This window comes from Ips typographus, unplaced genomic scaffold (assembly GCF_016097725.1).
Source record: "Ips typographus isolate SLU unplaced genomic scaffold, UJ_Ityp_2.0 IpsContig73, whole genome shotgun sequence".
NCBI lineage: Eukaryota > Metazoa > Arthropoda > Insecta > Coleoptera > Curculionidae > Ips > Ips typographus.
This window is the reverse complement of record NW_028098578.1, coordinates 317,544-334,612: the sequence shown is the minus strand read 5'-3', so window position 1 is coordinate 334,612 and position 17,069 is coordinate 317,544. Positions and strand designations below refer to the sequence as shown.

The window sequence follows — 17,069 nt, the reverse complement described above, 5'->3', positions numbered from 1 at the left end:
AAAAAGACTACATGATTTGGTACAGTCAGAGAGAAAGGCTGTGCCAAAGCTTGAACTGACAGAAACACAGTTTGAAAGGATAGTCCAAGATAAAATCGCCTGTACAACCCACTTGCAGTGAGAAAATGACTGTTTTAAGTACATTTTTGGATTCCTCATTAAATTTTCTATCTAGAACCTAGAAAAAGACTACATGATTTGGTACAGTCAGAGAGAAAGGCTGTGCCAAAGCTTGAACTGACAGAAACACAGTTTGAAAGGACAGTCCAAGATAAAATCGCCTGTAAAACCCACTTGCAGTGAGAAAATGACTGTTTTAAGCACATTTTTGGAATTCTCATTAAATTTCCCATCTAGAACCTAGAAAAAGACTACATGATTTGGTACAGTCAGAGAGAAAGGCGGTGCCAAAGCTTGAACTAACAGAAACACAGTTTGAAAGGACAGTCCAATATAAAATCGCCTGTAAAACCCACTTGCAGTAAGAAATTTTTTTTTTTTAACCTAAAATTTTATAGGGGTGTTTCCATTCTAAATGGGTCACACTGTATGAATACAAGAGGGAGAAAAACACTGCCTTCTCGACATATATTGAATTAATTTTTATATATTTAAGATATTTGATATATGCGGAGAATGCTGATATGTGTGTTTTCCTATTGGTTTTCCCCTTCTTGTAAGAAAGATTTGTAGTGTATATAATGCTAATTTGGGATGACAACTAAATAACAGACAAAATTTTTAAAACACCATATCAAATTTATTTGATAAGCCTGGCCCTAATCGGAAGAAGCCCGAACATTTCTTTTTAATACCCTCTCAGGAGCCTTTGACAGAAATATGGATATTTGAATTTCTATGTCTTTTATGGTGACCCCCTGTACTGCTTCTGAAATATAAAAAAATATGATATATATTAGAGTCCTTAATTTTAATTGATCATTAGATACGTACTATTGAGTACTTTTAAAAAAAGCTGGAAGTATGTATGAACTTTTGACAACTTACCAATTAATGCTTGAGCAATTTTTAATCCCTTTAGAAGTTGTTTCTTCTTGTGGCCCACGTAACTGTACATAGACATAAACTCATCCGTACATAATTTTTCCATTCCACGTTTAATTAGCTCCTTATAATTCCGCGCTCCCAACATTTTTAGACGCTGTTTCTGAAATGTGTAATAAAAATCGTATATTTTATTAATATGCATGTAACCTACATTTTCGAAAAAGCTGTGTTTTGATACATTTCAAATACAAAAGATACATTTAAGAAGCATGCATTTAAAATACTCCCATGCACATACACAATACATATAAAGACAACATTGCACATGTTTTGTTTTCCAATTTTGGTCAGCATTAGAAGAAGAAACAGAGAAAGCAAATTGATAATAAAACTACATTTTACCAAACAGTTAAAAACATCCTTCTCCTGAAGCAGCTCTTCTACTTCATTCAAAATGTCATTCGAACTGATCGGCAATTTTAATTCCAATGCTTCCAAATGTGCCAAATTATTATTTGATGGATAAGATTCGTTTGTTTCAGCACCATCAGATAATTTATTGAAAATTTGTTTCAATAAGTCATAGTTTTTATCAAGTTTGTTATTAATTTCCATTAGTTGGTTTTCATGGTCTTTTAATATTCTTCTTTGTTTGACTAAATATTCTAGGGATTGCTTGCCCATTTTCTCTAGGAAAATAAAAAATACATACAACACAACCTACCAATTTACGAAAAGGGACATAACCAAGGAACTCCTTAGACGGTTCTAGAAATTTTTGAAGCTTCTAAACTACTCTAGAAGCATACAGAAGCTTTTGGAATGTTTTAAACTCTTTTGAAAGCTTCTAGACTCGTTGAAGAGCATTTGGAAGCTTTTGAAATCTGTTTAGACGACTTCAGGAGTATTTGGAAGGTTTTTGGACAGTTTTCAAAAGTCTATTGAAGGTTCTGGAGTTCTTTAGAGCCATTTGGGAACTCTTAGACGGTTCTAGAAATTTTTGGAAGCTTCTAAACTACTCTAGAAGCATACTTGAACTTTTTAAAGCTTCTAAACTAGTTAAAGAGCATTTGGAAGCTTTTGAAATCTCTTTAGACGACTTCGGGAGCTTTTGGAAGGTTTTTGGACAGTTTCAAGAACATATTCTCTCTGCCAATATGCCGACGATACGTCCGTTGTCTTGGCAGATCTCTCTGAGAGTGCCTTGTCTGCGGCGTGTTCGTTGGCCATCCAAGATATGGAGAACTGGCGCTCAGACAATTGCTTAAAACTAAACCTACAAAAAACTAGTTTGATTAACGAAAGGAAGAAAATGACAAACAGTCTTCTCCACAATACTTTATTATGACCTTAGATGGTAAGGTCTGCTCAACAAGTTTCGGTCACATAAATGACCATCTTCAGGAGCTACAAGAATAACCTACTTTACTTGGTGTACCAGAAGTTAAATGTTAAAAAACGATTGTCGACTGATTTGAGGTACGTTTTCTCGTTTTTTAACATTTAACTTCTGGTACACCAAGTAAAGTAGGTTATTCTTGTAGCTCCTGAAGATGGTCATTTATGTGACCGAAACTTGTTGAGCAGACCTTACCATCTAAGGTCATAATAAAGTATTGTGGAGAAGACTGTTTGTCATTTCCTTCCTTTCGTACTCTTGCGACTCCACTGAAAGAATATGGACTACTACTTCTTTCTAGTTTGATTAACTTTAGTAAAAGTAAACCAAATTATTCACTTTATGTCCCCTCTCATGGCAAGGCCACCCCAGTGAGTGAGAGCATAAAGTTTCTGGGAGCCACGATGGACTCACAGCTTGGTTGGGAGGTCAACTGTCAGATACTCGTATCTAGATTGTGCAGCGGTTGTGCTCTTTTACGCAGACTTCGAGATGTTCTCACTATCCAATCAATCCGGACATACTATCTTTCTTGTATCCCGTCATTGATCACCTACACTGTCTTGTTCTGGGGTGCTTCTAGTAGCAGCGCGTCAGTGTTTGTTGCACAAAAACGCATTATTCGTGTGATTTTTAACCTTAAACCCAGGACAAGCTGCAGGCCTTACTTTGCTAGGCTTGATGTACTTACCGCCCCATCTTTGTACTTTTTCTCCCTGGTAGTGTTTATGAGAAAGAACCCTCATTTGTTTCCTAAGAACCGTGATCATTACGCCCTAGGAATGTCAATTGAGACTAGAGGTGCAAGTGAACCCCGCATCCCTCAACACAGGTCAACCTTTTTTGAGAGAAGTCCATCATACAGGGCTATAAAAGCATACCAAATGCTGCCGCCCGCTGTTCGTGACGCGGGTAGCGTCGACGTGTTTAGAGAGAAAGTCATCCACTTTTTAAAACAAAAGCAGTTTTATTGTTTTAATTTTACTAGTTAACATTTTATTAATTATTTTATTTATCTATTTTCATATCATAAGTGTATTTTACTTTTATTACTGCCGGTGTCTTTTTTTATTGTATACTGGTTGGTATATCTACTGCATGTTTTGTAACGTTATACATGTATTTAACCATAGTTTAGATCTTAAGATTATTTGTAAAGGTGTTACAGACACCATTTGACGTTGCTTTGTGATTTGTATATCATATTGTTGGCAAATAAAGTTTATTATTATTATTATTATTATTATTATTATATTGAAAGTTCTGGACTGTTTTAGAGGCAAATCTAACTCTTAGACGGTTCTAGACATTTTCTGAAGCTTCTAAACTACTCTAGAAGCATACGGAAGCTTTTAGATTATTTTAAATTATTTTGAAAGCTTCTAGATTAGTTGAAGAGCATTTGGAAGAATTCTTAGAGCCATTTCAGGTTCTGTATTTCGTTAGAGCCATTTGAGTATTCTTAGACGGTTCTACAAATTTTTGAAAGGTCTTAAACTACTCTAGAAGCATACTTGCACTTTTGAAAGCTTCTAAACTAGTTAAAGAGCATTTGAAAGCTTTTGAAATCTCTTTAGACAACTTCAGGAGCTTTTGGAAGGTTTTTGGACAATTTCAAGAACATATTGAAAATTCTGGACTGTTTTAGAGGCAATTCGAACTCTTAGAGACGGTTCTACAATTGGAAGCACAATACTAACAGTAGATCAATGAAATTATGATTTTAATAAATTTTCTATAGAACGTGTTAACTTTTCAAGGGTTTTCCATAATTTTGCTCCATTTTGGATTGACAATTGACAGTATAGTAACTGTAACAATAATCTGACATAGTATTTAGTTTATTAATCGCCTCTGTATAATGGTGTACTTTTAACTGGAAAAGATATCAAAATTGACGGGTTATTTAAAGGTTTTCAAAAAAATCTAGCAGAAAACTATTATAATTTCATTGGACTTACTTTAAATTAGAAAAAACTGTATTATCCTGTTATTAACTCTTATAACACCGTTTTTCAGGAAAATAATTAAAAACTTACATCATTCTCCCAGTGGGGATCAATAACAGCATTCTTAGCTCTGTCCACCAAATAATCAATTTCCCGATGTCGTTTGTCCAGTTCCTGTAAAATGTGCCTAACTTCAAGCTGCTGCTTTCTGACTTGGTCCAGAGCTGCGAATCACGTTTACAATTACGAAAAGTCAGTTTACTTTTGGTGTATCCGCTAGAAACCTTTAATGTTGATCTCTTCGGCGGTTGTAGGGCTTAAAGACCATTCCTGGAGTCTTTGAGGCAACACTTGCAGCACCCTCGTTTTAGCCAGGTTCATTCCGCACTGATCGGAACAATACTTGGAGCCGTAACGGGCGCTTCTAACACACTTAGGCCCGTAACATTGTCTGGCGTAATCGGTTTTCAGCTGTTCATTGTAAGTTTGTTCGTGGTCGGATCCTGAGTCTTTCCGCTTTCTTCTAGCACTGCAAGATTGTATTAGCTAACTTTATTAAGCTGAAAGTTAAATTTAAAAACCAAAAATAATGGTTTTTAAGAAACGCACGGACGCTTTTTAAGTGATTACTTCAAACTTAAATATAATATAGAAGAAATGCATAACGCGAGTCAGTTGTTGTTTGTCGATCTTCATTAACCAAATAATTTTTTTTTCTCGGTTTTTCAAAATTACTTTTTTACTTTTTTTTCTGTGGAATTACCCAATAGACCACCTTCCTATTTTGTATTACATTCAATTAGGAAGGTGGTCTATAATACATATCATACTTTCCTTTCTGCTTCACTTTTTTATTTCTGTGGAATTACCTAACCACTTTTCTATTTTAAATATTTTAAATATAATAGTGTTTTTGAGAGTGACATGATGTTCTACTTAAAATATTTACTAACATTTTTGTCAATTGTTATTCTTAGTACAAATAGAGATGGAAAATTTTTAGAACTTTATTTTTGGATAAAATGACAAAGCAATTTTAAAAATTTAAGTGTGAATGATGAAGAAAAGGCTAATAAATGCACATCTAAAGCAACAAGTAATGGAATTTGGACGATTTGGAAATTGTAAAATGCCAAGGAGATGTGTTTCTTGAAGGAACCACACTGGCAGTAGTCAGTCAAATTTGACAGTTCTGATGTTAAGGATCATTTTTGTAATTTTTTTTACGTCACGTGACAGCTGTCATAACTGTCAAAACTCACAAGTGACCTGAAAGTATAAAATGCTAAAAAAACTGTGTTTCTTTGAGGAATTGCACTGTAAGTTGTGTTTACAGCTCCATGGAGCTAAATTTGAGAAAAAGAATTGATACTTACGTGACAACTGTCAAATTTCGCTCCGTAAAATTATAAACAACATAATTTCGCGTCACAGTTGAGTGATTTTTGACAGCTGTCAGAGAACGTGAAAAACAAGTGTCAAGTGATTGTTAATGTCACAACTGTTAGACTTAACTCTATGGCGCTATAAATAACACTTGAAATGCGATTTATCTGCAAATTCGCGTATTCCTGCTGTATAAATGTTATCGCTGAATGAGTTTTGACAGTTGACAGCTGTCAAGTGACGTAAGAAACTTATCAAGGTGTCACTTAATCTCACAAATGTTCAATTTTATAGGGCAAATTGGATAGTTTTATCTCACTGCCAAATGAGTTTTAATAGTTACAACAAGTGTCACCTGGCTATAAAGTACGCTGTGAAGTGTGTTTAAGTGTAATAACTGTCAGATTTAATGACTTAAACTGTCATTTAATGTCACAACTGCTAAATTCAACTCTACAGAGCTATGAATTTGACTACTTGACATTTTACAGTTTCACCACACTGTTTAATGATAGCTGTCAGGTGACCATAAGCCTTTCACAAAATGTCATAGCTAGTTCAGTTCGTCAAAGTGGTCCACGTTTTTCCAACCACACGAATTAAGAGCTTCTTGAGCTATTCGATATTGTCAAAATGAGTTTTGGCTTTGGTAGCGTTGATTTGAATGTAATTTTCAAGCTTTTCCACGTGAAAAAGATGTTCATGTCATTTTGGCAACGTCGAAAAGCCCGAGAAGCTTTTAATTCGTGTGGTTGGACAAATGTGGGCAACTTTGACAAACTGAACTAGCTATGATGTTTAATGACAGGCTTATAGTAACCTGACAGCTGTCAAAACACATTAAACAGTGCAGTGATACTGTAAAATGTCAAATAGTCGCGCCTTTGATGAATCACGTCGCAAACTGTCATTTGTAACTTTGTGGAGTTAAATATGGCAGGTGACGTTAAATGACAATTTAAGACCTTAATTTTGACAGTTATGACACTTCATAGCATGGCTTATAGTCACTTGACACTTGTTATAACTATTAAAACTCATTCATCAGTGAGAAGAAACTATCACATGCAAAACAGTGGTACCTTGTATTTTTATTTCAATAAAGCCCCAAATTTGACATTTGTGAGGCTAAGTGACACTTATGTCACCTGATAGCTGTCAACGGTGAAAAAAATTTCAGTGCTAACATACAACTGGAATACGCAGATTAGTTGTATTTCTTTGATCAATGGTATTGCACGTTGGCAATAACAGACACTTTTGATATGTTTTTTTACGTCATCTGACAGCTGCCAAAAGTCACGCAGCTGTGACGCCAAATTACCAAAATAGTACCGCTTAGATAAATCACACGGTATATTGAATTTATAGTTCTATGAAGCAAAATTTGACAGTTGTGGAAGTCACTTAACGTCAGAAGTCTCAATAGAGCTATAAACAGAACTTACAGTGCAATACCTCAACAAACACATCTATTTGGCATTTTATACTTTCAGGTCACTGGTGAGTGAGTTTTGACAGTTATGACAGTTGTCACGTGACGCAAGCAAAGTATTAGGGTTTTCCTAACATCGCATCTGTCAAACTTGTCTCCGTGGAGCTTTAAACACAACTTACACTGTAACTCTTCAAATTAGCAACTATTTCTAATTTTCTAGTTTTAGGTCGGGGTTTTGACAGTTGTGACAGCTGCCACGTGATATAAAAAAAGTATAAAAGTGCTTTTTAAAGTCAGAACTGTCAAATTTGGCTCCATGGAGGTGTAACACAATTTACAGTGCAATTCCTCAAAGAAACACATCTATTTGGGGTTTCATACTTTCAAGTCACTGGTGAGTGAGTTTTGTCAGCTATGACAGCTGTCATGTGACGCAAGCAAAGTATTAGAGTGCTCCTTAACGTCCCATCTCTCAAATTTGTCTTCATGGAGTTTTAAACACAACTAACAGTGTAATTCTTCAAACTAGCAACTATTTCTAATTTTCTAGTTTCAGGTCAGGGTTTTGACAGTTATGACAGCTGTTACGTGATGTAAGAAAAATATCAAAGTATTATTTAACGCCAGAACTGTCACATTTCGCGACATGGATGTGTAAACACAACTTACAGTGCAATTCCTCAAAGAAACACATCCATTTGGCATTTTATACTTTCAGGTCACTGGTGAGTGAGTTTTGACAGTTATGACAGTTGTCACGTGACGCAAGCAAAGTATTAGGGTTTTCCCTAACATCTCATCTGTCAAATTTGCCTCCATGGAGCTTTAAACATAACTTACAGTGTAATTCTTAAAATTAACAACTATTTCTAATTTTCTGGTTTCAGGTCAGGGTTTTGACAGTTATGCAATCTGTCACGTGATGTAAGAAAAATATCAAAGTATTATTTAACGCCAGAACTGTCAAATTTGGTTTAATGGAGCTGTAAATTCTACTTACAGTGTGGTTCTGAATTGTTGCTTTGTTGTTGATAAATTTCTGAGAATTTTACATCTCTAAGCACACTTTTAAGGTGGATTTGACCAGCAATTTAAATACTTTACTTGGATCTTAAAACTACAGGTCTCTGAGGGTGTGATTTGAATGATTTCTTTTTAATGTTCACTATTCTCATTTTTAACACTTTGACAACCTTGTCAGTTGCAACAAACAAATTTTTATGTCAATAATTTACACCTGAACCTAACAGTACTCACGTGCCACTTAGAGCGTTAATACAAATGCGCTGCTTGCATCTCTCCTTTGATTTACCGTGTTTGGCCTTTCTGGTACAAACATCACAGCGTCCACAATCTTCAGTTCGGTAGCAACCCATGCATTCCCCACATTTTTTTGCTCTTTTATCTGTCTTGCCTTCTAAATATAAATCTAGTTACACATAAGTTCAAATTGTTTGATGTTAGTTACTTTTAGACTTTTCTTCCCGATAATGTGGAACATCAGGGTCATCTTCATATCTGACTTTGCTTTTTAGCCTTCTTTTCTTCACTGGGTTGAGAAGAACTCTCTTCATGTTCCCGTTTTGTTTTCCATTTAGTCTTCAAGGTTGAATCTTCTTCCTGGCATCTCACACAAAAGTATTGTTTTATGAGTTTGGCATCCTTTTCAGAAATCTTTATGCAGTCCCCATGATACCTGGAACACCAAATCAAAAATTTCAAGTCACACAGCTAAAAAGTTTATTAGTGTTTTTATACCATTCTTCACAAGCATCACAGGCTATCATAACCTGGACGAGTCTGAGGACCTGCAAATGCAGTAAGCTTGTCCATCCTGTCTCAATAAAGTATCGATTTTAGATTGTCTTTCCGACAATACAAACTGTTTGGCGATATCTTCTCTTTGCAAAAAAAGTTCTTGTAAAGCGTGATTCTAGGTCTTAATTGTACAAAACACATACTGAAACATCTCCTTTTCTTGACATGGCTAAAGTGTAGTTTATTTTGTTTTTATGTTTGATAGAAAATCCATAGAATTTGTGATATATTTTAGTATAAATATTTATAAATTTAAGTTGTTTTATTATTAGCAAGTAAATAAAAGAAAAGTAAACAGGACATCATAAATGACGTTTCTCAAGTGTCAACCTAAAACTGTCAATAGTCTGACTTATTCAAGTCCGTAATTTGACAATGTGTCATCTGATCAACATATTTAAAAAACGAACTGGTGTCACGTGACAAATTGTGAAATGACTTCACGGCAGCTTTAACCTTTACATTAACCTAACTTTTTATTAAAATATAAATGTTGTGTTTTGTGTTGGTTTGAGACTGGTGAGTTATAAAGAATGTTTGTTAAGTTTCTACTTTGACTTATATTTAATATTTAATAAGATAAGTTGAATAGAAAAAAAAAGCTTTATAAGTTCAAAGGTCAACTGTCTGTGGGTATTATGGTATGTTTTAGTTTAGCAACAAATAATTATAAGCCTTACAAGTGATAAATAGTGCCTAAATGCTTGTGATAGTGTAGAATAAGACACTAGTGGAAAATGCTCATAGTCAATTAATTTGATTAAGTAAAATTCAAGTCACTTTTGAAATGCCTGGATGTGCTGCAGTCGGCTGTACCAATTCTAGAAAAAAAGTATTTTTAATGAAGTCCTTTCCAAGGGATCTAAAAAGGAGAGAAGAATGGGCCATTAAAATGAAAAGGCACAATTGGCAACCCACAGATTTTTCATGCTTATGTGAGGTTTGGATAATGGTTACTTTTTGTTGAATAAAGTGGTAAATTTATGTTTTTTTTAGGCTCATTTTGCTCCAGAAATGTGGGAGAAACCCCGCGTAGACGGAAAACGTATTTTAAAGTCCAATGCCATACCTACAATTTTTAATTCATGAAAATAATAATTTTTAATTCGCGAATTAAGGAATTTTGACAGTCCTGAGAAGAGGTTTAGTATGGCAATCCTGGGCTACAGAATGTTGAGCATTTTTCTTAAAAAGGTGCATTGCACACACAAAATTTTCTGGTAAAGGGAACAATCCTGGATAAAGTTAATAGTAGTTCTCAGCAACATAACCTTCACTGAACTGACTGGTGGAAAATGCATTTACTGACTGAAATTACAGGAGTAGACAATTGATAGGAAGGCAAAAATGGAATAAAAAAATAATGTGCCCCAAAAGTCACTTTCAAATAAACTTTTAATTTCTTATAACTTGTCAAATATTATAAAATAACCTGGGTACAAATAAAAACCGCTTTTAGTACTGCAACATTATATTTCATTACAAAGTTAATTAATAAGTAGTTAAAAAAGCCAAAATGTAATTCGCTTGTGAATTAATATTTAAAAAAAAATGAAAATTAGCCCTTGAGGCTGCTCATTCCAGCCCTCATAATTTCATCCACCAAAAGCAAATTGCTCGCAATCACCGAACAGGAATGGACAATTTGCTTTTTAACCAAATAATTATCGAAAATGCCCGCGTCTTTGGGAATGACCGCTTCTCCAGAAGTCAAATCCAAACCGATCGGTTCAGGGCTAATCTGGCTTTCTTCCTGAAGCTTCACGATAGTTTCCTTCAATAAAATGACACCAATAAATTACCGTGTTATTTTTTGCACGTGTGAACGTATAATCATACTTGAACATCGAATCCGGAATTAATTGCCAAAGTTTTGGGAATGACCAGCAAAGCTTCAACGTACGCGATCACTCCTAAACGAGATTTACCCTTAACAGTGTCCTTCCATTTTAGTAGTTCCTTGTTGGCGGTTATCTCAAAAGCGCCGGCGCCTAAACGCATCAAATTAAAGCTTAGTGTAAGCAAAAAACACAAAGTATATCAATTCATCATCATCATCATCAAACAGCCTGTCTCGTCCACTGCTGAACATAGGCCTCCGTTAACGATCCAATATTCGATCCTGGGCATCCTGGATCCAATTTGGTGCTACTCTTCTTATGTCATCCGTCCACCGGGTCGGTGGACGACCTCTGTTCCTGAACGCATCCTGCCTAGGTCTCCACTCTATGATCTTTTTGGTCCATCTTTCGTTGGTCATTCTTGCGACATGTCCAGCCCAGTTCCACTTTAGATATGTTATTCGCTGGATTGCATCGGTAACCCCTGTTCTCCGACGTATCCGATCATTCGGAATCCTGTCTCTCAGCGTGGCTCCCAACATGGAACGTTCCATGGCTCGCTGGGCCACTCTTACTTTATTTACTGATTTTCGTGTTAGAGTTAAGGTCTCCGAACCATAAGTCAGAACCGGCAGAACACACTGATCAAACACCTTCCGCTTAAGGCATATGGGGGTGTCGGACTTAAAAATGTGCTTCAGCTTCCCATAGGCGGCCCACGTTAGTCCTATCCTTCTTTTGATTTCGCAGGTTTGATTGTCTCTGCCAATCGTAATATCATGGCCCAGATATCTGTAGGATGTAACTTGGGAAATTTCTTTTCCTTCTACTAAGTAGTTTCGGTTTGGGACTAGATTTGTCATGAACATTGTTTTCGATGGATTGATTTTAAGCCCAACTTTATGTGAAGCAGATGTTAGTCTCATAAGGAGTTTCTCTGCCTTATCCAAGCTATCTGAGATCAGTACAATATCGTCAGCGAACCGAAGGTGACTGAAATTTTCGCCGTTAATATTTATACCCATATTCTCCAACTCGACACTCTTGAACATATACTCCAGCAAAGTGGTAAACAGTTTAGGGGAGATTGTGTCGCCCTGTCGTACACCGCGCTGCACTCTGAATCTATCTGTCTCTTCATGGAGTCTTACGCTCGCTGTTGCATTTTCGTATATATGTTGCAGTATAGCAGAGTATCTGTCGTCTACTCGGCAGTCGGCAAGTGCTTTAAACATCTCGCTGTGCTTGATGGAATCAAACGCCTTTTCGTAGTCCACAAATATTAACACGAGTGGCTTGTTGTACTCAACGGACTTCTCGATCAATGTCTTAATAACTTGCAGATGGTCATTTGTTCCGTATCCGGATCGGAAACCTGCCTGTTCTGTCGGCTGGTAGAAGTCCAATTTCGATGTTAGACGATTAGTTAGAATTTTGGTAAACAATTTATAGAGATGAGAAAGCAGGCTAATTGGTTTATAGTTCTTCAGGTCGGCAATGTTGCCCTTCTTATGCATGATGATTATGATTGCATTGTTCCAGTTTGTAGGTGTTGTGGTTTCCATAAGACATTTATTGAATAATTTTGTTATGGCCTTTAACAGTTGTTCTCCACCCTCCCTAACTGCCTCAATCACGATGTCGTCATCACCTGGGGCCTTATTGTTTTTCATTTCCGACATTGATTTTAGGACTTCCTCCTCTGTTATGTCAGGTATTTCCTCCGATCCCTGGTTTAGAACTCGAGGGATGTCCTCCGTGCATCTCAGCTGTTCATCATTGCAATATAAATTTGCATAGAAATCTTTCACAGTTTCTAGAATCTCTTGTTTATTTGTGACCATTTGTCCATCTGCGTTTTCCAGTTTAATGATTTCTGTCCTCCCCAAAGCGAGTTTATTTCTGAGTACTTTCATGCTCTTGTTTTCCTCTATGACCCTCGTTACCCATCTTGTGTTGTAATCTCTGATATCTTTCCGTGCGGCTCTCGATATATTCCTATTCAATATTCTCAACTGGTCTCTGTTGATTGATTGTTTGTGTATCATTTCTCGCCTTTGTTTCATAAGGTGGCGGGTGTTCACCGATAGTCTTTCTTCTTTATCACTTCTTTGGGTGCAGTGTATTTGCTGAGCTTCTCTTAAAGATTTCAGTATTGTGTCATTCAAGTCCTCTACATTCTTTGTGTCTATATTTTCCAATTTCTCAGCTATGGTTCTTTGATACTCTTCTTTATTTGCAACTGTATTCCATTTCTTATTTTTTGTGTTTTGGAGCTTTCTTCTCTCTTTTCTTAAGTTCAACGTTATTGTTGCTCTCACCATTCTATGGTCGCTTCCCACTGATACACGGTTGAGTACTGTTACATCTTGTAGGATTTGCTTCTTATCTGTAATGATGAAATCTATTTCGTTTCTCGTGTTTCCATCAGGGCTAGCCCAGGTCCATTTTCGTTGTTCCGGTTTCTTAAAGAAGGTATTCATAGCATTTAGGCGGTGTTCTAAGAGAAACTGCAGCAGAAAGTTTCCTCTATCGTTTCTTACTCCTATCCCATACTGACCAAGGGAGAATTCACTCTCATCCTGCTTTCTTCCGAGTTTAGCATTAAAATCTCCAGCTACCACTGTAAAATGTGTTGGGACCTTGGACAATGCCATGGCAATGTCCTCATAGAAGGTCTCTAAATCTTCATCGGAATAGGTGGATGTAGGTGCATAGACTTGAATAATCTTAATGCTGTATCTTTGGTTTAACTTCAGTACTAGGAAGCAAACTCTAGGGCTCACACTCTCAAGGTGTTCAATATTCTCAGTATGTCTCTTATGTATTATAAAACCAACTCCTCCCTCTGATCTGTCCTCGTTTCCTCTAAAGTAAAACGCGTTTCCTGATTTTAGCCTGAGCTGTTGTTCTCCTCTTCGGCGAATTTCGCTAAGACCCACTATATCCCAGTGTATTTCACTAAGTTCTTCCTCTAATTCAAGGATTTTCCGGTCTTGCAAAAGCGTTCTTGTATTATACGTAGCAATATATAGTTTTCTTCGTCCTTGGTGGCCTGGTCCTACCCGGTGATTCTTAGCACCCTCTGATCTCTGTTTGATCCAGCCGCCACCTTGGCTGGGAACCAGCGACCCGCCGGGGACTGAGGGCCGTATCCTTTTTGTCTCTTTCATTTACGGAATTTTAGCCTTAAAACACCACGCTGGCCGGGCGTGTTGGTGAGTGTCTGAGTCAGCCGCCCACCTTGGGAACAGACGCTGTTTGCAGTCGCCCATTCTGGGTCAGACGCTGCGAATTTTCACCATATCTGGCTATCCTCACTTAGTTTAGCCTGCAGGTCGATGCAGTTGCCCGGGTTGTGGCACGTGGAGCCATAAGTGAGAATTGGGTGCCCTGTGAGGACCAGTCATCGCCGACTACTCACCAGTTATACCATTGAGCACGACCGTCCTTGATGAAAGGTACTACCTCTACAGCACAACCCCCAACAACCCCTAGTATATCAATTATCCTCCACAAAATTAAGCTAAGTTCTCATAACCGCGTTTTGCGTCTGACGTCACTTATTTCCTATTGGTAGAAGCAAAATTTGAAAATGACAGCCTGCAAGAAGCTGAAAATTTTCAACTTCTTGCGTATGTTTCTAGTGTTTTGACATTTTGGACGACGCAGAGGGCAAAAGTTACATCTGAATGGCAAAACTGAAAAAAAAATGAATAAACACGGCAGTCACAGCAGAAATGAGGTAGGTTCCCTATGTTTATATTCATATAAAATATAGGTTAATATCTCAAATTCATTTTTAGTTTTTATGTGGCAATTGCCATAAAACTTTGAGAATATATAATATAAGATATTTTCATTCATCCTTGTTTCCAAGGCGACAAGAATGAAGAATACAATTCTGCAAAACATGCTGAATAAGCCTCGGAATTAGCTGAATGTGAACAGGGAAAAAAGTTTTGCCAGATCTGTCAGCTGAAAATTTACTGTTAACCAATAGGAAATAAGTGACGTCAAACGCAAAACGCATTTATGAGAACTAAGCTTTAAAACGAAAAAATGTTGTGTCGATCGACTTCTACCGTGACTGGTTATTTACCGGTAAGGTAAAGTAAAATTGGAAATGTAAAATTCAGTGACAGAAAATTTTACCAAAAAAATTCCAATTTGGTTGCTTGAAAGATATAATTTTTCTGTCATGGCTGTCATTAATGATGTAAAAAACAATTTGTGTGTGTGTGATGTGGTTACGATGGCCACTCGTCAGTGAGACGTTCAGCCAGATTAAATAACGCGATTACGCGATACACGATTACTAAAGATCCGCGGAAGAGGCACTTGCGTGCGTCTGAGAAACTCTCATCTCTCCCGCTTGCATAAATAAGACTAAAAATCGCCTTAAGGGCACGATCCGAGTGAAAGATATAGTCATTCCTCGTGGAGACTATAACCGTCACTGTCACATCCACGTGATCTTGACCTAGGTTTTCACCCTTTCCGCCTCTTGGAAGTGCACCGCACAAGACAATTCCCCGTAGACCTTTAGGACTCGACGTTTCCACTTAGAGGACCCACATTTCCACTCGACCGGCTGCGGAACTCGGTCGTCAAATTTCTCTGAACACCGTTTCAAGAAACGTGGTTTCTTAGCGACAAAAAATGGCGCCCACGAAACAGACGTGCGATACGTTTCAAGTTGAAAATCGAAGTCTCCAAACAATTTGTAATTTACATTTACAAATCGAGAATTGTCAAAATAACTGTCATAAATCTCAGAAACACGTCTTGCTTCGAAAACTGTTAAACTGTAATTCTAGGAGCATTTTGACATTAGTGACAGATATCACGTGGTTTTTGGAAGGTAATTTAGCTTGGCAGTCACATGACCACTGTCATGAACTTTAGAAACACGCTTTGTATCGAATACTGCAGGAAAACTTTTCTAAAGCCTGATTTTTGCAACTTTTGAGCACTATTTGACAGTCAGAGATAAAATTGCTTATTAAAGTCGCTTGGAGTGAGAAAATGACTGTTTTAAGTACATTTTTGGAATCCTCATTAAATTTCCTACCCAATAACCCGAAAAAACACCACAAAATCAGGGAGAAGAGCGGTGTCAAAGTTTGAACTGACAGAAACACAGTTTGAAAAGACAGTCAGGGACATAATCGTCTGTAAAACCCACTTGTAGAGGGAAAATGATTGTTTTAAGTACATTTTTGGAATCCTCATTAAATTTCCTATCCAATAACCCGAAAAAACACTACAACATTTGGTATAATCAGGGAGAGAAGCGTGTCAAAATTTGAACTGCCAAAAAATACCGAATTTGTAGATTACCGGTCAATTTCTTCTGGTAAAGTAAAATATTTACACTCACTACTCCACTTAATTTCATGTTTTAAATAAAAACTTACCAGGAATAACCGCCTTGTCCTCAATAGCGTTATTGATGGCCCTCAATCCATCCCTGATAGCATCCTTGATTTGCTGCAACGAATGTTTGTTGCGACCTTTCATTAGAATGGTGACAGACTGAGGATTTTTGCACTTTTCCACAAAAGTGTACTTGTTTTCGCCAAGTACGTGTTCGTAAACTTCGCCGGCATAACCATCAAGAGCAGGCGGGGTCAGATCGTCGAAGGTGTTCATGGCTATGCCACCACAAGCCACAGCTAGACGTTCCATGTTACGGCGTTTAGCCCGTCTCAGGGCAATAATTCCTTTTTTTTTGCAATTTCAGTAAGTTAAACAGAATGTGACCGGATGTTTAAAAAATACCTTCCTTAGCCAGCTGATCCAAACTCATAAGGTCGATTCCCTTCTGGTTGATTAGGACGAAGGTTTTGTCTGTACCGGCACACACTTGACGTTTCAGTTCTATGACTTTCTTTACTCTTTGATCGATAAATTCGCGTTCGGCCAATACCTACAAGTTAAAAATTGCCAATCTAGAGCTTCAGAAGAGAAAGATCAAAAAGTTGAATAAACATATCAAATATTTAGTATAGGGTGGTTCAAAACAATTGAAATATCTATACTGTTCTCGCGGAGTGAGTTTACCCGTGCGTCACGAAGGCTACGTGTTTATAATCATATGAATCAAATCAAGTTTTCGTCAATAAACCAAAGACAATGGGGAAAATCGCACCTGGTCTAATTAACAAAATTTTGGTATATCACAATTTTAGCCTTTTTACGAATCTTTTACTATTTGAGTTTTTTTT

The 17,069-nt window shown here is 37.0% G+C and overlaps 2 protein-coding genes and 1 long non-coding RNA gene across 3 annotated transcripts in view; 1 reads left to right on the top strand and 2 right to left on the bottom strand.

Annotated features, from left to right (window-relative positions):
- LOC145739872 (uncharacterized) overlaps positions 1 to 17,069 on the top strand; it is a 175,970-nt gene that overhangs the window by 35,884 nt on the left and 123,017 nt on the right. The window lies entirely within an intron of this gene.
- Positions 563 to 9,149, bottom strand: LOC145739858 (CXXC-type zinc finger protein 1-like). Its single transcript, XM_081995200.1, is given in 12 exon segments — positions 563 to 889; positions 1,009 to 1,168; positions 1,411 to 3,045; positions 3,099 to 3,353; positions 4,447 to 4,580; positions 4,641 to 4,885; positions 8,438 to 8,594; positions 8,649 to 8,697; positions 8,699 to 8,876; positions 8,939 to 8,969; positions 8,972 to 9,081; positions 9,142 to 9,149. Coding segments are annotated over 9 exon segments (1,035 nt in total). The 3' UTR covers positions 563 to 889; positions 1,009 to 1,168; positions 1,411 to 3,045; positions 3,099 to 3,230.
- LOC145739863 (T-complex protein 1 subunit zeta-like) lies at positions 10,452 to 16,766 on the bottom strand. Its single transcript, XM_081995203.1, has 4 exons — positions 16,624 to 16,766; positions 16,260 to 16,565; positions 10,838 to 10,989; positions 10,452 to 10,772 (listed from the first exon to the last, which is right to left on the bottom strand). The coding sequence occupies exons 1-4, from the start codon at positions 16,649 to 16,651 to the stop codon at positions 10,557 to 10,559; spliced, it is 702 nt and encodes a 233-aa protein (XP_081851329.1). The 5' UTR covers positions 16,652 to 16,766; the 3' UTR covers positions 10,452 to 10,556.

Bases quoted from the DNA above. Each gene is read 5' to 3' on its own strand.
- LOC145739863 (XM_081995203.1), bottom strand. From the start codon at position 16,651: ATGAGTTTGGATCAGCTGGCTAAGGAAG. The intron at 10,990-16,259 runs GTAAGTTTTTAT...TGATGCGTTTAG, and splicing joins GGACAAGGCGGTTATTCCTG to GCGCCGGCGCTTTTGAGATA. The intron at 10,773-10,837 runs GTATGATTATAC...ATTTTATTGAAG, and splicing joins ATTCCGGATTCGATGTTCAA to GAAACTATCGTGAAGCTTCA.